This window comes from Salvelinus alpinus, chromosome 4, assembly GCF_045679555.1.
Source record: "Salvelinus alpinus chromosome 4, SLU_Salpinus.1, whole genome shotgun sequence".
NCBI classification, from domain to species: Eukaryota; Metazoa; Chordata; class Actinopteri; order Salmoniformes; family Salmonidae; genus Salvelinus; species Salvelinus alpinus.
In genome coordinates, this window is record NC_092089.1 from 12,538,170 (window position 1) to 12,561,911 (window position 23,742).

General features: G+C 47.6%; 1 protein-coding gene across 6 annotated transcripts in view; it reads right to left on the reverse strand.

The window, feature by feature from the left end:
* LOC139572858 (ankyrin repeat and IBR domain-containing protein 1-like) overlaps positions 1-23,742 on the reverse strand; it is a 103,363-nt gene that overhangs the window by 19,694 nt on the left and 59,927 nt on the right. For all 6 annotated transcript variants that reach the window (XR_011674504.1, XR_011674505.1, XM_071395673.1 and 3 more), the window contains exons 12-15: positions 4,349-4,483; positions 2,274-2,360; positions 811-877; positions 429-574 (exon numbers count right to left, since the gene is read on the reverse strand). Coding sequence is in view for 4 of the 6 variants with exons in the window: in XM_071395673.1 (XP_071251774.1) it covers positions 429-574; positions 811-877; positions 2,274-2,360; positions 4,349-4,483 (435 nt within the window). In the remaining 2 variants the exon portion in view is untranslated. The remainder of the gene's footprint in view (positions 1-428; positions 575-810; positions 878-2,273; positions 2,361-4,348; positions 4,484-23,742) is intronic.

The window sequence follows — 23,742 nt, forward strand, 5'->3', positions numbered from 1 at the left end:
CCTCTTCAATCTGCCGCCAGAGGCGGACGCCTAATCCTGCCAAATGAACGGGCCAGCCGTGTGAGGAAGTCATTAACGAAGAGAGTAAAAAGGGTTCCTCACAACAAGATCTGTTATTTTAAAACCTCAATGTTTAAGAGGAAGTAGGTTTTAAAACCTCAGTGTTTGAGAGGAAGTCGTTTTAAAACCTCAGTGTTTGAGAGGAAGTCGGTTTTAAAACCTCAGTGTTTGAGAGGAAGTCGTTTTAAAACCTCAGTGTTTGAGAGGAAGTAGGTTTTAAAACCTCAGTGTTTGAGAGGAAGTCGGTTTTAAAACCTCAGTGTTTGAGAGGAAGTCGGTTTTAAAACCTCAGTGTTTGAGAGGAAGTAGGTTTTAGTCAAGACATTTCAGATGTTTAATACGATCCTTTCTCTAAGATCCGTCCGTACCTGCATAAGTTCAAAAATCTCTTTCTTGGTGGATTTGATCTCCAGGAAGAAGCCGTAGGGGTAAGAGCACTTGAGTATACGGCGTGTCTTCAACAGCTCCAGTACCGCATCTTCAATGAACGTAGTGTCAGGTGGGCCTCCGTCTCCTGAGAGAGAAGAGATCACGGATCAGGATTACTCCCTCTCTCATACACACCAACTCATCATATCACATTCAGAAGAGAGAGAGAGAAAAAAAGGTGATAGATTTCAAGTACTTTAGAGTATTAATACATCTCCACTGTATGATTGCAGTCTGCGTGCTGGTCTATTTATGTGAAATAGCTGTCTGCAAAAACAAAATGAACTATGAAAAACATCGACATGACGAATATCCACATACTTCCACACAAGGCTCTGCTCAGCTGTTCCATCTTGTCTTTGGCTGTCTTCAACAGGCGCTGCTCCAGCTAGATAGAAGGACAGTCAAGGTCAGGTCCCACTACAGGACTTCCTAAAGCTACATGACAGTTAGACAAACCCAGCTCTGCCCTACTTACCTACTTACCATGAACACATCTGCCCTACTTAATATCGCCTTTTACCTGGTAGCTGTGTTCATGGTTCTGGTAGAGGTCCAGTTCTTACCTGGTAGCTGTGTTCATGGTTCTGGTCCAGTTCTTACCTGGTAGCTGTGTTCATGGTTCTGGTAGAGGTCCAGTTCTTACCTGGTAGCTGTGTTCATGGTTCTGGTCCAGTTCTTACCTGGTAGCTGTGTTCATGGTTCTGGTTCTGGTCCAGTTCTTACCTGGTAGCTGTGTTCATGGTTCTGGTAGAGGTCCAGTTCTTACCTGGTAGCTGTGTTCATGGTTCTGGTCCAGTTCTTACCTGGTAGCTGTGTTCATGGTTCTGGTCCAGTTCTTACCTGGTAGCTGTGTTCATGGTTCTGGTAGAGGTCCAGTTCTTACCTGGTAGCTGTGTTCATGGTTCTGGTCCAGTTCTTACCTGGTAGCTGTGTTCATGGTTCTGGTAGAGGTCCAGTTCTTACCTGGTAGCTGTGTTCATGGTTCTGGTAGAGGTCCAGTTCTTACCTGGTAGCTGTGTTCATGGTTCTGGTAGAGGTCCAGTTCTTACCTGGTAACTGTGTTCATGGTTCTGGTAGAGGTCCAGTTCTTACCTGGTAGCTGTGTTCATGGTTATGGTCCAGTTCTTACCTGGTAGCTGTGTTCATGGTTCTGGTAGAGGTCCAGTTCTTACCTGGTAGCTGTGTTCATGGTTCTGGTCCAGTTCTTACCTGGTAGCTGTGTTCATGGTTCTGGTAGAGGTCCAGTTCTTACCTGGTAGCTGTGTTCATGGTTCTGGTAGAGGTCCAGTTCTTACCTGGTAGCTGTGTTCATGGTTCTGGTAGAGGTCCAGTTCTTACCTGGTAGCTGTGTTCATGGTTCTGGTCCAGTTCTTACCTGGTAGCTGTGTTCATGGTTCTGGTAGAGGTCCAGTTCTTACCTGGTAGCTGTGTTCATGGTTCTGGTCCAGTTCTTACCTGGTAGCTGTGTTCATGGTTCTGGTAGAGGTCCAGTTCTTACCTGGTAGCTGTGTTCATGGTTCTGGTCCAGTTCTTACCTGGTAGCTGTGTTCATGGTTCTGGTAGAGGTCCAGTTCTTACCTGGTAACTGTGTTCATGGTTCTGGTCCAGTTCTTACCTGGTAGCTGTGTTCATGGTTCTGGTAGAGGTCCAGTTCTTACCTGGTAGCTGTGTTCATGGTTCTGGTAGAGGTCCAGTTCTTACCTGGTAGCTGTGTTCATGGTTCTGGTCCAGTTCTTACCTGGTAGCTGTGTTCATGGTTCTGGTAGAGGTCCAGTTCTTACCTGGTAGCTGTGTTCATGGTTCTTGAACCGGGTGTAGTAGTGCATAAAGCGGTCCAGTTCCTGGAAGCCCTTATGCTTCTTCTCAGCCTGCAATGACAAGGAGACAAGACAGTGTTACCTCTGGTCTCTAAACTCAGTATCCTGATAGTTCCCTGTCAGACAGTGTTACCTCTGGTCTCTAAACTCAGTATCCTGATAGTTCCCTGTCAGACAGTGTTCCCTCTGGTCTCTAAACTCAGTATCCTGATAGTTCCCTGTCAGACAGTGTTACCTCTAGTCTCTAAACTCAGTATCCTGATAGTTCCCTGTCAGACAGTGTTACCTCTGGTCTCTAAACTCAGTATCCTGATAGTTCCCTGTCAGACAGTGTTACCTCTAGTCTCTAAACTCAGTATCCTGATAGTTCCCTGTCAGACAGTGTTACCTCTGGTCTCTAAACTCAGTATCCTGATAGTTCCCTGTCAGACAGTGTTACCTCTGGTCTCTAAACTCAGTATCCTGATAGTTCCCTGTCAGACAGTGTTACCTCTGGTCTCTAAACTCAGTATCCTGATAGTTCCCTGTCAGACAGTGTTACCTCTAGTCTCTAAACTCAGTATCCTGATAGTTCCCTGTCAGACAGTGTTACCTCTAGTCTCTAAACTCAGTATCCTGATAGTTCCCTGTCAGACAGTGTTACCTCTGGTCTCTAAACTCAGTATCCTGATAGTTCCCTGTCAGACAGTGTTACCTCTGGTCTCTAAACTCAGTATCCTGATAGTTCCCTGTCAGACAGTGTTACCTCTGGTCTCTAAACTCAGTATCCTGATAGTTCCCTGTCAGACAGTGTTACCTCTAGTCTCTAAACTCAGTATCCTGATAGTTCCCTGTCAGACAGTGTTACCTCTGGTCTCTAAACTCAGTATCCTGATAGTTCCCTGTCAGACAGTGTTACCTCTAGTCTCTAAACTCAGTATCCTGATAGTTCCCTGTCAGACAGTGTTCCCTCTGGTCTCTAAACTCAGTATCCTGATAGTTCCCTGTCAGACAGTGTTACCTCTAGTCTCTAAACTCAGTATCCTGATAGTTCCCTGTCAGACAGTGTTACCTCTGGTCTCTAAACTCAGTATCCTGATAGTTCCATGTCAGACAGTGTTCCCTCTGGTCTCTAAACTCAGTATCCTGATAGTTCCCTGTCAGACAGTGTTACCTCTAGTCTCTAAACTCAGTATCCTGATAGTTCCCTGTCAGACAGTGTTACCTCTGGTCTCTAAACTCAGTATCCTGATAGTTCCCTGTCAGACAGTGTTACCTCTGGTCTCTAAACTCAGTATCCTGATAGTTCCCTGTCAGACAGTGTTACCTCTAGTCTCTAAACTCAGTATCCTGATAGTTCCCTGTCAGACAGTGTTACCTCTGGTCTCTAAACTCAGTATCCTGATAGTTCCCTGTCAGACAGTGTTCCCTCTGGTCTCTAAACTCAGTATCCTGATAGTTCCCTGTCAGACAGTGTTACCTCTGGTCTCTAAACTCAGTATCCTGATAGTTCCCTGTCAGACAGTGTTACCTCTGGTCTCTAAACTCAGTATCCTGATAGTTCCCTGTCAGACAGTGTTACCTCTGGTCTCTAAACTCAGTATCCTGATAGTTCCCTGTCAGACAGTGTTACCTCTGGTCTCTAAACTCAGTATCCTGATAGTTCCCTGTCAGACAGTGTTACCTCTGGTCTCTAAACTCAGTATCCTGATAGTTCCCTGTCAGACAGTGTTACCTCTGGTCTCTAAACCCAGTATCCTGTGAGTGAGTGAGAGTAAGAGTAAGAGTGAGAGTGAGAGTGAGAGAGAGAGAGAGGAGAGTGTGTGAGTGAGAGAGGAGAGTGTGTGAGTGAGAGAGGAGAGTGTGTGAGTGAGAGAGGAGAGTGTGTGAGTGAGAGAGGAGAGTGTGTGAGTGAGAGAGGAGAGTGTGTGAGTGAGAGAGGAGAGTGTGTGAGTGAGAGAGGAGAGTGTGTGAGTGTGTGAGAGGAGAGTGTGTGAGTGAGAGAGGAGAGTGTGTGAGTGTGAGAGAGGAGAGTGTGAGTGTGTGTGTGTGCTCCACACCTCCACAGTCATGTCTTTGTTCTGCTCCTCCACCTGGTTGATGACCTCATAGCGGGTACAGCGGTAGTAACCTCCAGTAGACGAGCTGTGTTTCTTCCACTCCTCCAGACAGATCCAGCAGAAGTCATACTTACACTGCAGAGACGGAAGAGGAGGAAGTAGTCAAGACAGCAGCAGGAAATACCCTAACCTCTGGCATGACTAAAGGTCAGTAGCAGGAAATACCAAGGCCCTAACCTCTGGCATGGCTAAAGGTCAGTAGCAGGAAATACCAAGACCCTAACCTCTGGCATGACTAAAGGTCAGTAGCAGGAAATACCAAGGCCCTAACCTCTGGCATGACTAAAGGTCAGTAGCAGGAAATACCAAGGCCCTAACCTCTGGCATGACTAAAGGTCAGTAGCAGGAAATACCAAGGCCCTAACCTCTGGCATGACTAAAGGTCAACAGCAGGAAATACCAAGGTCCTAACCTCTGGCATGACTAAAGGTCAGTAGCAGGAAATACCAAGGCCCTAACCTCTGGCATGACTAAAGGTCAGTAGCAGGAAATACCAAGGTCCTAACCTCTGGCATGACTAAAGGTCAGTAGCAGGAAATACCAAGGCCCTAACCTCTGGCATGACTAAAGGTCAGTAGCAGGAAATACCAAGGTCCTAACCTCTGGCATGACTAAAGGTCAACAGCAGGAAATACCAAGGCCCTAACCTCTGGCATGACTAAAGGTCAGTAGCAGGAAATACCAAGGCCCTAACCTCTGGCATGACTAAAGGTCAGTAGCAGGAAATACCAAGACCCTAACCTCTGGCATGACTAAAGGTCAGTAGCAGGAAATACCAAGACCCTAACCTCTGGCATGACTAAAGGTCAACAGCAGGAAATACCAAGGTCCTAACCTCTGGCATGACTAAAGGTCAACAGCAGGAAATACCAAGACCCTAACCTCTGGCATGACTAAAGGTCAACAGCAGGAAATACCAAGGCCCTAACCTCTGGCATGACTAAAGGTCAGTAGCAGGAAATACCAAGGCCCTAACCTCTGGCATGACTAAAGGTCAACAGCAGGAAATACCAAGGCCCTAACCTCTGGCATGACTAAAGGTCAACAGCAGGAAATACCAAGGCCCTAACCTCTGGCATGACTAAAGGTCAGTAGCAGGAAATACCAAGACCCTAACCTCTGGCATGGCTAAAGGTCAACAGCAGGAAATACCAAGGCCCTAACCTCTGGCATGACTAAAGGTCAACAGCAGGAAATACCAAGGCCCTAACCTCTGGCATGACTAAAGGTCAGTAGCAGGAAATACCAAGACCCTAACCTCTGGCATGGCTAAAGGTCAACAGCAGGAAATACCAAGGCCCTAACCTCTGGCATGACTAAAGGTCAGTAGCAGGAAATACCAAGGCCCTAACCTCTGGCATGACTAAAGGTCAGTAGCAGGAAATACCAAGGCCCTAACCTCTGACATGACTAAAGGTCAGTAGCAGGAAATACCAAGACCCTAACCTCTGGCATGACTAAAGGCAGTCAGTCAGTAGCAGGAAATACCAAGACCCTAACCTCTGGCATGACTAAAGGTCAACAGCAGGAAATACCAAGACCCTAACCTCTGGCATGACTAAAGGTCAACAGCAGGAAATACCAAGGCCCTAACCTCTGGCATGACTAAAGGTCAGTAGCAGGAAATACCAAGACCCTAACCTCTGGCATGACTAAAGGTCAGTAGCAGGAAATACCAAGGCCCTAACCTCTGGCATGACTAAAGGTCAGTAGCAGGAAATACCAAGGCCCTAACCTCTGGCATGACTAAAGGTCAGTAGCAGGAAATACCAAGGTCCTAACCTCTGGCATGACTAAAGGTCAGTAGCAGGAAATACCAAGGTCCTAACCTCTGGCATGACTAAAGGTCAGTAGCAGGAAATACCAAGGTCCTAACCTCTGACATGACTAAAGGTCAGTAGCAGGAAATACCAAGACCCTAACCTCTGGCATGACTAAAGGTCAGTAGCAGGAAATACCAAGACCCTAACCTCTGGCATGACTAAAGGTCAGTAGCAGGAAATACCAAGGCCCTAACCTCTGGCATGACTAAAGGTCAACAGCAGGAAATACCAAGACCCTAACCTCTGGCATGACTAAAGGTCAGTAGCAGGAAATACCAAGGCCCTAACCTCTGGCATGACTAAAGGTCAGTAGCAGGAAATACCAAGGCCCTAACCTCTGGCATGACTAAAGGTCAGTAGCAGGAAATACCAAGGTCCTAACCTCTGGCATGACTAAAGGTCAGTAGCAGGAAATACCAAGGCCCTAACCTCTGGCATGACTAAAGGTCAGTAGCAGGAAATACCAAGACCCTAACCTCTGGCATGACTAAAGGTCAGTAGCAGGAAATACCAAGGCCCTAACCTCTGGCATGACTAAAGGTCAACAGCAGGAAATACCAAGGCCCTAACCTCTGGCATGACTAAAGGTCAGTAGCAGGAAATACCAAGGCCCTAACCTCTGGCATGACTAAAGGTCAGTAGCAGGAAATACCAAGACCCTAACCTCTGGCATGACTAAAGGTCAGTAGCAGGAAATACCAAGACCCTAACCTCTGGCATGACTAAAGGTCAGTAGCAGGAAATACCAAGACCCTAACCTCTGGCATGGCTAAAGGTCAGTAGCAGGAAATACCAAGACCCTAACCTCTGGCATGGCTAAAGGTCAGTAGCAGTAAATACCAAGGCCCTAACCTCTGGCATGACTAAAGGTCAGTAGCAGGAAATACCAAGGCCCTAACCTCTGGCATGACTAAAGGTCAGTAGCAGGAAATACCAAGACCCTAACCTCTGGCATGACTAAAGGTCAGTAGCAGGAAATACCAAGGCCCTAACCTCTGGCATGACTAAAGGTCAGTAGCAGGAAATACCAAGGCCCTAACCTCTGGCATGACTAAAGGTCAGTAGCAGGAAATACCAAGGTCCTAACCTCTGGCATGACTAAAGGTCAGTAGCAGGAAATACCAAGACCCTAACCTCTGGCATGACTAAAGGTCAGTAGCAGGAAATGCCAAGGCCCTAACCTCTGGCATGACTAAAGGTCAGTAGCAGGAAATACCAAGACCCTAACCTCTGGCATGACTAAAGGTCAGTAGCAGGAAATACCAAGACCCTAACCTCTGGCATGACTAAAGGTCAGTAGCAGGAAATACCAAGGTCCTAACCTCTGGCATGACTAAAGGTCAGTAGCAGGAAATACCAAGGCCCTAACCTCTGGCATGACTAAAGGTCAGTAGCAGGAAATACCAAGACCCTAACCTCTGGCATGACTAAAGGTCAGTAGCAGGAAATACCAAGGTCCTAACCTCTGGCATGACTAAAGGTCAGTAGCAGGAAATACCAAGGTCCTAACCTCTGGCATGACTAAAGGTCAGTAGCAGTAAATACCAAGACCCTAACCTCTGGCATGACTAAAGGTCAGTAGCAGGAAATACCAAGGCCCTAACCTCTGGCATGACTAAAGGTCAGTAGCAGTAAATACCAAGACCCTAACCTCTGGCATGACTAAAGGTCAGTAGCAGGAAATACCAAGACCCTAACCTCTGACATGACTAAAGGTCAGTAGCAGGAAATACCAAGACCCTAACCTCTGGCATGACTAAAGGTCAGTAGCAGGAAATACCAAGGCCCTAACCTCTGGCATGACTAAAGGTCAGTAGCAGGAAATACCAAGACCCTAACCTCTGACATGACTAAAGGTCAGTAGCAGGAAATACCAAGGCCCTAACCTCTGGCATGACTAAAGGTCAGTAGCAGGAAATACCAAGGCCCTAACCTCTGGCATGACTAAAGGTCAGTAGCAGGAAATACCAAGACCCTAACCTCTGGCATGACTAAAGGTCAGTAGCAGGAAATACCAAGGCCCTAACCTCTGGCATGACTAAAGGTCAGTAGCAGGAAATACCAAGACCCTAACCTCTGGCATGACTAAAGGTCAGTACCAGGAAATACCAAGACCCTAACCTCTGGCATGACTAAAGGTCAGTAGCAGGAAATACCAAGGTCCTAACCTCTGGCATGACTAAAGGTCAGTAGCAGGAAATACCAAGGTCCTAACCTCTGGCATGACTAAAGGTCAACAGCAGGAAATACCAAGGCCCTAACCTCTGGCATGACTAAAGGTCAGTAGCAGGAAATACCAAGGTCCTAACCTCTGACATGACTAAAGGTCAGTAGCAGGAAATACCAAGGCCCTAACCTCTGGCATGACTAAAGGTCAGTAGCAGAAAATACCAAGACCCTAACCTCTGGCATGACTAAAGGTCAGTAGCAGAAAATACCAAGACCCTAACCTCTGGCATGACTAAAGGTCAGTAGCAGGAAATACCAAGACCCTAACCTCTGGCATGACTAAAGGTCAGTAGCAGGAAATACCAAGGTCCTAACCTCTGGCATGACTAAAGGTCAGTAGCAGGAAATACCACGACCCTAACCTCTGGCATGGCTAAAGGTCAGTAGCAGGAAATACCAAGGTCCTAACCTCTGACATGACTAAAGGTCAGTAGCAGGAAATACCAAGGCCCTAACCTCTGGCATGACTAAAGGTCAGTAGCAGGAAATAACAAGACCCTAACCTCTGGCATGACTAAAGGTCAGTAGCAGGAAATACCAAGACCCTAACCTCTGGCATGACTAAAGGTCAACAGCAGGAAATACCAATGCCCTAACCTCTGACATGACTAAAGGTCAGTAGCAGGAAATACCAAGGCCCTAACCTCTGGCATGACCTAAAGGTCAGTAGCAGGAAATACCAAGACCCTAACCTCTGGCATGACTAAAGGTCAGTAGCAGGAAATACCAAGGCCCTAACCTCTGGCATGACTAAAGGTCAGTAGCAGGAAATACCAAGGCCCTAACCTCTGGCATGACTAAAGGTCAGTAGCAGGAAATACCAAGGCCCTAACCTCTGGCATGACTAAAGGTCAGTAGCAGGAAATACCAAGGCCCTAACCTCTGGCATGACTAAAGGTCAGTAGCAGGAAATACCAAGGCCCTAACCTCTGGCATGACTAAAGGTCAGTAGCAGGAAATACCAAGGCCCTAACCTCTGGCATGACTAAAGGTCAGTAGCAGGAAATACCAAGGTCCTAACCTCTGGCATGACTAAAGGTCAGTAGCAGGAAATACCAAGACCCTAACCTCTGGCATGACTAAAGGTCAGTAGCAGGAAATACCAAGGCCCTAACCTCTGGCATGACTAAAGGTCAGTAGCAGGAAATACCAAGACCCTAACCTCTGGCATGACTAAAGGTCAGTAGCAGGAAATACCAAGGCCCTAACCTCTGGCATGACTAAAGGTCAGTAGCAGGAAATACCAAGGCCCTAACCTCTGGCATGGCTAAAGGTCAGTAGCAGGAAATACCAAGGTCCTAACCTCTGGCATGACTAAAGGTCAGTAGCAGGAAATACCAAGACCCTAACCTCTGGCATGACTAAAGGTCAGTAGCAGGAAATACCAAGACCCTAACCTCTGGCATGACTAAAGGTCACTAGCAGGAAATACCAAGACCCTAACCTCTGGCATGACTAAAGGTCAGTAGCAGGAAATACCAAGACCCTAACCTCTGGCATGACTAAAGGTCAGTAGCAGGAAATACCAAGGTCCTAACCTCTGGCATGACTAAAGGTCAGTAGCAGGAAATACCAAGGTCCTAACCTCTGGCATGGCTAAAGGTCAGTAGCAGGAAATACCAAGACCCTAACCTCTGGCATGACTAAAGGTCAGTAGCAGGAAATACCAAGACCCTAACCTCTGGCATGACTAAAGGTCAGTAGCAGGAAATACCAAGACCCTAACCTCTGGCATGACTAAAGGTCAGTAGCAGGAAATACCAAGGTCCTAACCTCTGGCATGACTAAAGGTCAACAGCAGGAAATACCAAGGCCCTAACCTCTGGCATGACTAAAGGTCAGTAGCAGGAAATACCAAGGTCCTAACCTCTGGCATGACTAAAGGTCAACAGCAGGAAATACCAAGGCCCTAACCTCTGGCATGGCTAAAGGTCAGTAGCAGGAAATACCAAGACCCTAACCTCTGGCATGACTAAAGGTCAGTAGCAGGAAATACCAAGACCCTAACCTCTGGCATGGCTAAAGGTCAGTAGCAGGAAATACCAAGACCCTAACCTCTGGCATGACTAAAGGTCAGTAGCAGGAAATACCAAGGCCCTAACCTCTGGCATGACTAAAGGTCACTAGCAGGAAATACCAAGGCCCTAACCTCTGGCATGACTAAAGGTCAACAGCAGGAAATACCAAGACCCTAACCTCTGGCATGACTAAAGGTCAACAGCAGGAAATACCAAGGCCCTAACCTCTGGCATGGCTAAAGGTCAGTAGCAGGAAATACCAAGGCCCTAACCTCTGGCATGACTAAAGGTCAACAGCAGGAAATACCAAGACCCTAACCTCTGGCATGACTAAAGGTCAGTAGCAGGAAATACCAAGACCCTAACCTCTGGCATGGCTAAAGGTCAGTAGCAGGAAATACCAAGACCCTAACCTCTGGCATGACTAAAGGTCAACAGCAGGAAATACCAAGACCCTAACCTCTGGCATGACTAAAGGTCAGTAGCAGGAAATACCAAGACCCTAACCTCTGGCATGACTAAAGGTCAGTAGCAGGAAATACCAAGGTCCTAACCTCTGGCATGACTAAAGGTCAACAGCAGGAAATACCAAGACCCTAACCTCTGGCATGACTAAAGGTCAACAGCAGGAAATACCAAGACCCTAACCTCTGGCATGACTAAAGGTCAACAGCAGGAAATACCAAGGCCCTAACCTCTGGCATGACTAAAGGTCAACAGCAGGAAATACCAAGACCCTAACCTCTGGCATGACTAAAGGTCAGTAGCAGGAAATACCAAGGCCCTAACCTCTGGCATGACTAAAGATCAGTAGCAGGAAATACCAAGGCCCTAACCTCTGGCATGACTAAAGGTCAGTAGCAGGAAATACCAAGACCCTAACCTCTGGCATGACTAAAGGTCAGTAGCAGGAAATACCAAGGCCCTAACCTCTGGCATGACTAAAGGTCAGTAGCAGGAAATGCCAAGGCCCTAACCTCTGGCATGACTAAAGGTCAGTAGCAGGAAATACCAAGGTCCTAACCTCTGGCATGACTAAAGGTCAGTAGCAGGAAATACCAAGACCCTAACCTCTGGCATGACTAAAGGTCAGTAGCAGGAAATACCAAGGCCCTAACCTCTGGCATGACTAAAGGTCAGTAGCAGGAAATACCAAGACCCTAACCTCTGGCATGACTAAAGGTCAGTAGCAGGAAATACCAAGACCCTAACCTCTGGCATGACTAAAGGTCAGTAGCAGGAAATACCAAGGTCCTAACCTCTGGCATGACTAAAGGTCAGTAGCAGGAAATACCAAGGCCCTAACCTCTGGCATGACTAAAGGTCAGTAGCAGGAAATACCAAGACCCTAACCTCTGGCATGACTAAAGGTCAGTAGCAGGAAATACCAAGGTCCTAACCTCTGGCATGACTAAAGGTCAGTAGCAGGAAATACCAAGGTCCTAACCTCTGGCATGACTAAAGGTCAGTAGCAGTAAATACCAAGACCCTAACCTCTGGCATGACTAAAGGTCAGTAGCAGGAAATACCAAGGCCCTAACCTCTGGCATGACTAAAGGTCAGTAGCAGTAAATACCAAGACCCTAACCTCTGGCATGACTAAAGGTCAGTAGCAGGAAATACCAAGACCCTAACCTCTGACATGACTAAAGGTCAGTAGCAGGAAATACCAAGACCCTAACCTCTGGCATGACTAAAGGTCAGTAGCAGGAAATACCAAGGCCCTAACCTCTGGCATGACTAAAGGTCAGTAGCAGGAAATACCAAGACCCTAACCTCTGACATGACTAAAGGTCAGTAGCAGGAAATACCAAGGCCCTAACCTCTGGCATGACTAAAGGTCAGTAGCAGGAAATACCAAGGCCCTAACCTCTGGCATGACTAAAGGTCAGTAGCAGGAAATACCAAGACCCTAACCTCTGGCATGACTAAAGGTCAGTAGCAGGAAATACCAAGGCCCTAACCTCTGGCATGACTAAAGGTCAGTAGCAGGAAATACCAAGACCCTAACCTCTGGCATGACTAAAGGTCAGTAGCAGGAAATACCAAGGTCCTAACCTCTGGCATGACTAAAGGTCAGTAGCAGGAAATACCAAGGTCCTAACCTCTGGCATGACTAAAGGTCAACAGCAGGAAATACCAAGGCCCTAACCTCTGGCATGACTAAAGGTCAGTAGCAGGAAATACCAAGGTCCTAACCTCTGACATGACTAAAGGTCAGTAGCAGGAAATACCAAGGCCCTAACCTCTGGCATGACTAAAGGTCAGTAGCAGAAAATACCAAGACCCTAACCTCTGGCATGACTAAAGGTCAGTAGCAGAAAATACCAAGACCCTAACCTCTGGCATGACTAAAGGTCAGTAGCAGGAAATACCAAGACCCTAACCTCTGGCATGACTAAAGGTCAGTAGCAGGAAATACCAAGGTCCTAACCTCTGGCATGACTAAAGGTCAGTAGCAGGAAATACCACGACCCTAACCTCTGGCATGGCTAAAGGTCAGTAGCAGGAAATACCAAGGTCCTAACCTCTGACATGACTAAAGGTCAGTAGCAGGAAATACCAAGGCCCTAACCTCTGGCATGACTAAAGGTCAGTAGCAGGAAATACCAAGACCCTAACCTCTGGCATGACTAAAGGTCAGTAGCAGGAAATACCAAGACCCTAACCTCTGGCATGACTAAAGGTCAACAGCAGGAAATACCAATGCCCTAACCTCTGACATGACTAAAGGTCAGTAGCAGGAAATACCAAGGCCCTAACCTCTGGCATGACTAAAGGTCAGTAGCAGGAAATACCAAGGCCCTAACCTCTGGCATGACTAAAGGTCAGTAGCAGGAAATACCAAGGCCCTAACCTCTGGCATGGCTAAAGGTCAGTAGCAGGAAATACCAAGGTCCTAACCTCTGGCATGACTAAAGGTCAGTAGCAGGAAATACCAAGACCCTAACCTCTGGCATGACTAAAGGTCAGTAGCAGGAAATACCAAGGCCCTAACCTCTGGCATGACTAAAGGTCAGTAGCAGGAAATACCAAGGCCCTAACCTCTGGCATGGCTAAAGGTCAGTAGCAGGAAATACCAAGGCCCTAACCTCTGGCATGACTAAAGGTCAGTAGCAGGAAATACCAAGGCCCTAACCTCTGGCATGACTAAAGGTCAGTAGCAGGAAATACCAAGGTCCTAACCTCTGGCATGGCTAAAGGTCAGTAGCAGGAAATACCAAGGCCCTAACCTCTGGCATGACTAAAGGTCAGTAGCAGGAAATACCAAGGCCCTAACCTCTGGCATGGCTAAAGGTCAGTAGCAGGAAATACCAAGGCCCTAACCTCTGGCATGACCTAAAGGTCAGTAGCAGGAAATACCAAGACCCTAACCTCTGGCATGACTAAAGGTCAGTAGCAGGAAATACCAAGGCCCTAACCTCTGGCATGACTAAAGGTCAGTAGCAGGAAATACCAAGGCCCTAACCTCTGGCATGACTAAAGGTCAGTAGCAGGAAATACCAAGGCCCTAACCTCTGGCATGACTAAAGGTCAGTAGCAGGAAATACCAAGGCCCTAACCTCTGGCATGACTAAAGGTCAGTAGCAGGAAATACCAAGGCCCTAACCTCTGGCATGACTAAAGGTCAGTAGCAGGAAATACCAAGGCCCTAACCTCTGGCATGACTAAAGGTCAGTAGCAGGAAATACCAAGGTCCTAACCTCTGGCATGACTAAAGGTCAGTAGCAGGAAATACCAAGACCCTAACCTCTGGCATGACTAAAGGTCAGTAGCAGGAAATACCAAGGCCCTAACCTCTGGCATGACTAAAGGTCAGTAGCAGGAAATACCAAGACCCTAACCTCTGGCATGACTAAAGGTCAGTAGCAGGAAATACCAAGGCCCTAACCTCTGGCATGACTAAAGGTCAGTAGCAGGAAATACCAAGGCCCTAACCTCTGGCATGGCTAAAGGTCAGTAGCAGGAAATACCAAGGTCCTAACCTCTGGCATGACTAAAGGTCAGTAGCAGGAAATACCAAGACCCTAACCTCTGGCATGACTAAAGGTCAGTAGCAGGAAATACCAAGACCCTAACCTCTGGCATGACTAAAGGTCACTAGCAGGAAATACCAAGACCCTAACCTCTGGCATGACTAAAGGTCAGTAGCAGGAAATACCAAGGTCCTAACCTCTGGCATGACTAAAGGTCAGTAGCAGGAAATACCAAGACCCTAACCTCTGGCATGACTAAAGGTCAGTAGCAGGAAATACCAAGGTCCTAACCTCTGGCATGACTAAAGGTCAGTAGCAGGAAATACCAAGACCCTAACCTCTGGCATGACTAAAGGTCAGTAGCAGGAAATACCAAGGTCCTAACCTCTGGCATGACTAAAGGTCAACAGCAGGAAATACCAAGACCCTAACCTCTGGCATGACTAAAGGTCAACAGCAGGAAATACCAAGACCCTAACCTCTGGCATGACTAAAGGTCAACAGCAGGAAATACCAAGGCCCTAACCTCTGGCATGACTAAAGGTCAACAGCAGGAAATACCAAGACCCTAACCTCTGGCATGACTAAAGGTCAGTAGCAGGAAATACCAAGGCCCTAACCTCTGGCATGACTAAAGATCAGTAGCAGGAAATACCAAGACCCTAACCTCTGGCATGACTAAAGGTCAGTAGCAGGAAATACCAAGGCCCTAACCTCTGGCATGACTAAAGGTCAGTAGCAGGAAATACCAAGACCCTAACCTCTGGCATGACTAAAGGTCAACAGCAGGAAATACCAAGGCCCTAACCTCTGGCATGACTAAAGGTCAACAGCAGGAAATACCAAGACCCTAACCTCTGGCATGACTAAAGGTCAGTAGCAGGAAATACCAAGGCCCTAACCTCTGGCATGACTAAAGGTCAACAGCAGGAAATACCAAGACCCTAACCTCTGGCATGACTAAAGGTCAGTAGCAGGAAATACCAAGACCCTAACCTCTGGCATGACTAAAGGTCAGTAGCAGGAAATACCAAGGCCCTAACCTCTGGCATGACTAAAGGTCAGTAGCAGGAAATACCAAGGCCCTAACCTCTGGCATGACTAAAGGTCAGTAGCAGGAAATACCAAGACCCTAACCTCTGGCATGACTAAAGGTCAGTAGCAGGAAATACCAAGGCCCTAACCTCTGGCATGGCTAAAGGTCAGTAGCAGGAAATACCAAGGCCCTAACCTCTGGCATGACTAAAGGTCAACAGCAGGAAATACCAAGGCCCTAACCTCTGGCATGACTAAAGGTCAGTAGCAGGAAATACCAAGACCCTAACCTCTGACATGACTAAAGGTCAGTAGCAGGAAATACCAAGACCCTAACCTCTGGCATGGCTAAAGGTCAGTAGCAGGAAATACCAAGGCCCTAACCTCTGGCATGACTAAAGGTCAGTAGCAGGAAATACCAAGACCCTAACCTCTGGCATGGCTAAAGGTCAGTAGCAGGAAATACCAAGGCCCTAACCTCTGGCATGGCTAAAGGTCAACAGCAGGAAATACCAAGGCCCTAACCTCTGGCATGGCTAAAGGTCTACAGCAGGAAATACCAAGACCCTAACCTCTGGCATGACTAAAGGTCAGTAGCAGGAAATACCAAGGCCCTAACCTCTGGCATGACTAAAGGTCAGTAGCAGGAAATACCAAGACCCTAACCTCTGGCATGACTAAAGGTCAGTAGCAGGAAATACCAAGGCCCTAACCTCTGGCATGACTAAAGATCAGTAGCAGGAAATACCAAGACCCTAACCTCTGGCATGACTAAAGGTCAGTAGCAGGAAATACCACGACCCTAACCTCTGGCATGACTAAAGGTCAACAGCAGGAAATACCAAGGCCCTAACCTCTGGCATGACTAAAGGTCAGTAGCAGGAAATACCAAGGCCCTAACCTCTGGCATGACTAAAGGTCAGTAGCAGGAAATACCACGACCCTAACCTCTGGCATGACTAAAGGTCAACAGCAGGAAATACCAAGGCCCTAACCTCTGGCATGACTAAAGGTCAGTAGCAGGAAATACCAAGGCCCTAACCTCTGGCATGACTAAAGGTCAACAGCAGGAAATACCAAGACCCTAACCTCTGGCATGACTAAAGGTCAGTAGCAGGAAATACCAAGACCCTAACCTCTGGCATGACTAAAGGTCAGTAGCAGGAAATACCAAGACCCTAACCTCTGGCATGACTAAAGGTCAGTAGCAGGAAATACCAAGGCCCTAACCTCTGGCATGACTAAAGGTCAACAGCAGGAAATACCAAGACCCTAACCTCTGGCATGACTAAAGGTCAGTAGCAGGAAATACCAAGACCCTAACCTCTGGCATGACTAAAGGTCAGTAGCAGGAAATACCAAGGCCCTAACCTCTGGCATGACTAAAGGTCAGTAGCAGGAAATACCAAGGCCCTAACCTCTGGCATGACTAAAGGTCAGTAGCAGGAAATACCAAGACCCTAACCTCTGGCATGACTAAAGGTCAGTAGCAGGAAATACCAAGGCCCTAACCTCTGGCATGGCTAAAGGTCAGTAGCAGGAAATACCAAGGCCCTAACCTCTGGCATGACTAAAGGTCAACAGCAGGAAATACCAAGGCCCTAACCTCTGGCATGACTAAAGGTCAGTAGCAGGAAATACCAAGACCCTAACCTCTGGCATGACTAAAGGTCAGTAGCAGGAAATACCAAGACCCTAACCTCTGGCATGGCTAAAGGTCAGTAGCAGGAAATACCAAGGCCCTAACCTCTGGCATGACTAAAGGTCAGTAGCAGGAAATACCAAGACCCTAACCTCTGGCATGGCTAAAGGTCAGTAGCAGGAAATACCAAGGCCCTAACCTCTGGCATGGCTAAAGGTCAACAGCAGGAAATACCAAGGCCCTAACCTCTGGCATGGCTAAAGGTCAACAGCAGGAAATACCAAGACCCTAACCTCTGGCATGACTAAAGGTCAGTAGCAGGAAATACCAAGACCCTAACCTCTGGCATGACTAAAGGTCAGTAGCAGGAAATACCAAGGCCCTAACCTCTGGCATGACTAAAGGTCAGTAGCAGGAAATACCAAGGCCCTAACCTCTGGCATGACTAAAGGTCAGTAGCAGGAAATACCAAGGCCCTAACCTCTGGCATGACTAAAGGTCAGTAGCAGGAAATACCAAGACCCTAACCTCTGGCATGACTAAAGGTCAGTAGCAGGAAATACCAAGGCCCTAACCTCTGGCATGACTAAAGATCAGTAGCAGGAAATACCAAGACCCTAACCTCTGGCATGACTAAAGGTCAGTAGCAGGAAATACCACGACCCTAACCTCTGGCATGACTAAAGGTCAACAGCAGGAAATACCAAGGCCCTAACCTCTGGCATGACTAAAGGTCAGTAGCAGGAAATACCAAGGCCCTAACCTCTGGCATGACTAAAGGTCAGTAGCAGGAAATACCACGACCCTAACCTCTGGCATGACTAAAGGTCAACAGCAGGAAATACCAAGGCCCTAACCTCTGGCATGACTAAAGGTCAGTAGCAGGAAATACCAAGGCCCTAACCTCTGGCATGACTAAAGGTCAACAGCAGGAAATACCAAGACCCTAACCTCTGGCATGACTAAAGGTCAGTAGCAGGAAATACCAAGACCCTAACCTCTGGCATGACTAAAGGTCAGTAGCAGGAAATACCAAGACCCTAACCTCTGGCATGACTAAAGGTCAACAGCAGGAAATACCAAGGCCCTAACCTCTGGCATGACTAAAGGTCAGTAGCAGGAAATACCAAGACCCTAACCTCTGGCATGACTAAAGGTCAGTAGCAGGAAATACCAAGACCCTAACCTCTGGCATGACTAAAGGTCAGTAGCAGGAAATACCAAGGCCCTAACCTCTGGCATGACTAAAGGTCAACAGCAGGAAATACCAAGGCCCTAACCTCTGGCATGACTAAAGGTCAGTAGCAGGAAATACCAAGGCCCTAACCTCTGGCATGACTAAAGGTCAGTAGCAGGAAATACCAAGGCCCTAACCTCTGGCATGACTAAAGGTCAACAGCAGGAAATACCAAGACCCTAACCTCTGGCATGACTAAAGGTCAGTAGCAGGAAATACCAAGACCCTAACCTCTGGCATGACTAAAGGTCAACAGCAGGAAATACCAAGACCCTAACCTCTGGCATGACTAAAGGTCAGTAGCAGGAAATACCACGACCCTAACCTCTGGCATGACTAAAGGTCAACAGCAGGAAATACCAAGACCCTAACCTCTGGCATGACTAAAGGTCAGTAGCAGGAAATACCAAGGCCCTAACCTCTGGCATGGCTAAAGGTCAGTAGCAGGAAATACCAAGACCCTAACCTCTGGCATGACTAAAGGTCAGTAGCAGGAAATACCAAGACCCTAACCTCTGGCATGACTAAAGGTCAGTAGCAGGAAATACCAAGACCCTAACCTCTGGCATGACTAAAGGTCAGTAGCAGGAAATACCAAGGTCCTAACCTCTGGCATGACTAAAGGTCAACAGCAGGAAATACCAAGGCCCTAACCTCTGGCATGACTAAAGGTCAGTAGCAGGAAATACCAAGACCCTAACCTCTGGCATGACTAAAGGTCAGTAGCAGGAAATCACCAAGGCCCTAACCTCTGGCATGACTAAAGGTCAACAGCAGGAAATACCAAGGCCCTAACCTCTGGCATGACTAAAGGTCAGTAGCAGGAAATACCAAGACCCTAACCTCTGGCATGACTAAAGGTCAGTAGCAGGAAATACCAAGGTCCTAACCTCTGGCATGACTAAAGGTCAGTAGCAGGAAATACCAAGACCCTAACCTCTGGCATGACTAAAGGTCAGTAGCAGGAAATACCAAGACCCTAACCTCTGGCATGACTAAAGGTCAGTAGCAGGAAATACCAAGAACCTAACCTCTGGCATGACTAAAGGTCAGTAGCAGGAAATACCAAGACCCTAACCTCTGGCATGACTAAAGGTCAGTAGCAGGAAATACCAAGGCCCTAACCTCTGGCATGACTAAAGGTCAGTAGCAGGAAATACCAAGGCCCTAACCTCTGGCATGACTAAAGGTCAGTAGCAGGAAATACCAAGACCCTAACCTCTGGCATGACTAAAGGTCAACAGCAGGAAATACCAAGGCCCTAACCTCTGGCATGACTAAAGGTCAGTAGCAGGAAATACCAAGACCCTAACCTCTGGCATGACTAAAGGTCAGTAGCAGGAAATACCAAGGCCCTAACCTCTGGCATGACTAAAGGTCAACAGCAGGAAATACCAAGGCCCTAACCTCTGGCATGACTAAAGGTCAGTAGCAGGAAATACCAAGACCCTAACCTCTGGCATGACTAAAGGTCAGTAGCAGGAAATACCAAGGTCCTAACCTCTGGCATGACTAAAGGTCAGTAGCAGGAAATACCAAGACCCTAACCTCTGGCATGACTAAAGGTCAGTAGCAGGAAATACCAAGGCCCTAACCTCTGGCATGACTAAAGGTCAGTAGCAGGAAATACCAAGACCCTAACCTCTGGCATGGCTAAAGGTCAACAGCAGGAAATACCAAGGCCCTAACCTCTGGCATGACTAAAGGTCAGTAGCAGGAAATACCAAGGCCCTAACCTCTGGCATGACTAAAGGTCAGTAGCAGGAAATACCACGACCCTAACCTCTGGCATGACTAAAGGTCAGTAGCAGGAAATACCAAGGCCCTAACCTCTGGCATGACTAAAGGTCAGTAGCAGGAAATACCAAGGCCCTAACCTCTGGCATGACTAAAGGTCAGTAGCAGGAAATACCAAGGCCCTAACCTCTGGCATGACTAAAGGTCAACAGCAGGAAATACCAAGGCCCTAATCTCTGGCATGACTAAAGGTCAGTAGCAGGAAATACCAAGACCCTAACCTCTGGCATGACTAAAGGTCAGTAGCAGGAAATACCAAGGCCCTAACCTCTGGCATGACTAAAGGTCAGTAGCAGGAAATACCAAGGCCCTAACCTCTGGCATGACTAAAGGTCAACAGCAGGAAATACCAAGGCCCTAACCTCTGGCATGACTAAAGGTCAGTAGCAGGAAATACCAAGGCCCTAACCTCTGGCATGACTAAAGGTCAACAGCAGGAAATACCAAGGCCCTAACCTCTGGCATGACTAAAGGTCAGTAGCAGGAAATACCACGACCCTAACCTCTGGCATGACTAAAGGTCAGTAGCAGGAAATACCAAGACCCTAACCTCTGGCATGACTAAAGGTCAGTAGCAGGAAATACCAAGGCCCTAATCTCTGGCATGACTAAAGGTCAACAGCAGGAAATACCAAGGCCCTAACCTCTGGCATGACTAAAGGTCAGTAGCAGGAAATACCAAGGCCCTAACCTCTGGCATGACTAAAGGTCAGTAGCAGGAAATACCAAGACCCTAACCTCTGGCATGACTAAAGGTCAGTAGCAGGAAATACCAAGACCCTAATCTCTGGCATGACTAAAGGTCAGTAGCAGGAAATACCAAGGCCCTAACCTCTGGCATGACTAAAGGTCAGTAGCAGGAAATACCACGACCCTAACCTCTGGCATGACTAAAGGTCAGTAGCAGGAAATACCAAGGCCCTAACCTCTGGCATGACTAAAGGTCAGTAGCAGGAAATACCAAGGCCCTAACCTCTGGCATGACTAAAGGTCAGTAGCAGGAAATACCAAGGCCCTAACCTCTGGCATGACTAAAGGTCAACAGCAGGAAATACCAAGGCCCTAATCTCTGGCATGACTAAAGGTCAGTAGCAGGAAATAGCAAGACCCTAACCTCTGGCATGACTAAAGGTCAGTAGCAGGAAATACCAAGGCCCTAACCTCTGGCATGACTAAAGGTCAGTAGCAGGAAATACCAAGGCCCTAACCTCTGGCATGACTAAAGGTCAACAGCAGGAAATACCAAGGCCCTAACCTCTGGCATGACTAAAGGTCAGTAGCAGGAAATACCAAGGCCCTAACCTCTGGCATGACTAAAGGTCAACAGCAGGAAATACCAAGGCCCTAACCTCTGGCATGACTAAAGGTCAGTAGCAGGAAATACCACGACCCTAACCTCTGGCATGACTAAAGGTCAGTAGCAGGAAATACCAAGACCCTAACCTCTGGCATGACTAAAGGTCAGTAGCAGGAAATACCAAGGCCCTAATCTCTGGCATGACTAAAGGTCAACAGCAGGAAATACCAAGGCCCTAACCTCTGGCATGACTAAAGGTCAGTAGCAGGAAATACCAAGGCCCTAACCTCTGGCATGACTAAAGGTCAGTAGCAGGAAATACCAAGACCCTAACCTCTGGCATGACTAAAGGTCAGTAGCAGGAAATACCAAGACCCTAATCTCTGGCATGACTAAAGGTCCGTAGCAGGAAATACCAAGACCCTAACCTCTGGCATGACTAAAGGTCAGTAGCAGGAAATACCAAGACCCTAATCTCTGGCATGACTAAAGGTCCGTAGCAGGAAATACCAAGACCCTAACCTCTGGCATGACTAAAGGTCAGTAGCAGGAAATACCAAGGCCCTAACCTCTGGCATGGCTAAAGGCAGTCAGTCAGTAGCAGGAAATACCAAGACCCTAACCTCTGGCATGACTAAAGGTCAGGAGCAGTAAATACCAAGGCCCTAACCTCTGGCATGGCTAAAGGTCAGTAGCAGTAAATACCAAGGTCCTAACCTCTGGCATGACTAAAGGTCAGTAGCAGGAAATACCAAGACCCTAACCTCTGGCATGACTAAAGGTCAGTAGCAGGAAATACCAAGGCCCTAACCTCTGGCATGGCTAAAGGTCAGTAGCAGGAAATACCAAGACCCTAACCTCTGGCATGACTAAAGGTCAACAGCAGGAAATACCAAGACCCTAACCTCTGGCATGACTAAAGGTCAGTAGCAGGAAATACCAAGACCCTAACCTCTGGCATGACTAAAGGTCAGTAGCAGGAAATACCAAGGTCCTAACCTCTGGCATGACTAAAGGTCAGTAGCAGGAAATACCAAGGCCCTAACCTCTGGCATGACTAAAGGTCAACAGCAGGAAATACCAAGACCCTAACCTCTGGCATGACTAAAGGTCAGTAGCAGGAAATACCAAGACCCTAACCTCTGGCATGACTAAAGGTCAGTAGCAGGAAATACCAAGACCCTAACCTCTGGCATGACTAAAGGTCAGTAGCAGGAAATACCAAGGCCCTAACCTCTGGCATGACTAAAGGTCAGTAGCAGGAAATACCAAGACCCTAACCTCTGGCATGACTAAAGGCAGTCAGTCAGTAGCAGGAAATACCAAGACCCTAACCTCTGGCATGGCTAAAGGTCAGTAGCAGTAAATACCAAGGCCCTAACCTCTGGCATGACTAAAGGTCAGTAGCAGGAAATACCAAGACCCTAACCTCTGGCATGGCTAAAGGTCAACAGCAGGAAATACCAAGGCCCTAACCTCTGGCATGGCTAAAGGTCAACAGCAGGAAATACCAAGACCCTAACCTCTGGCATGACTAAAGGTCAGTAGCAGGAAATACCAAGGCCCTAACCTCTGGCATGACTAAAGGTCAGTAGCAGGAAATACCAAGACCCTAACCTCTGGCATGGCTAAAGGTCAGTAGCAGGAAATACCAAGACCCTAACCTCTGGCATGACTAAAGGTCAGTAGCAGGAAATACCAAGGCCCTAACCTCTGGCATGACTAAAGGTCAGTAGCAGGAAATACCAAGGCCCTAACCTCTGGCATGACTAAAGGTCAGTAGCAGGAAATACCAAGGCCCTAACCTCTGGCATGACTAAAGGTCAGTAGCAGGAAATACCAAGGTCCTAACCTCTGGCATGACTAAAGGTCAGTAGCAGGAAATACCAAGGTCCTAACCTCTGGCATGACTAAAGGTCAGTAGCAGGAAATACCAAGACCCTAACCTCTGGCATGACTAAAGGCAGTCAGTCAGTAGCAGGAAATACCAAGGCCCTAACCTCTGGCATGACTAAAGGTCAGTAGCAGGAAATACCAAGGCCCTAACCTCTGGCATGACTAAAGGTCAGTAGCAGGAAATACCAAGGCCCTAACCTCTGGCATGACTAAAGGCAGTCAGTCAGTAGCAGGAAATACCAAGACCCTAACCTCTGGCATGACTAAAGGCAGTCAGTCAGTAGCAGGAAATACCAAGGCCCTAACCTCTGGCATGACTAAAGGTCAGTAGCAGGAAATACCAAGGCCCTAACCTCTGGCATGACTAAAGGTCAGTAGCAGGA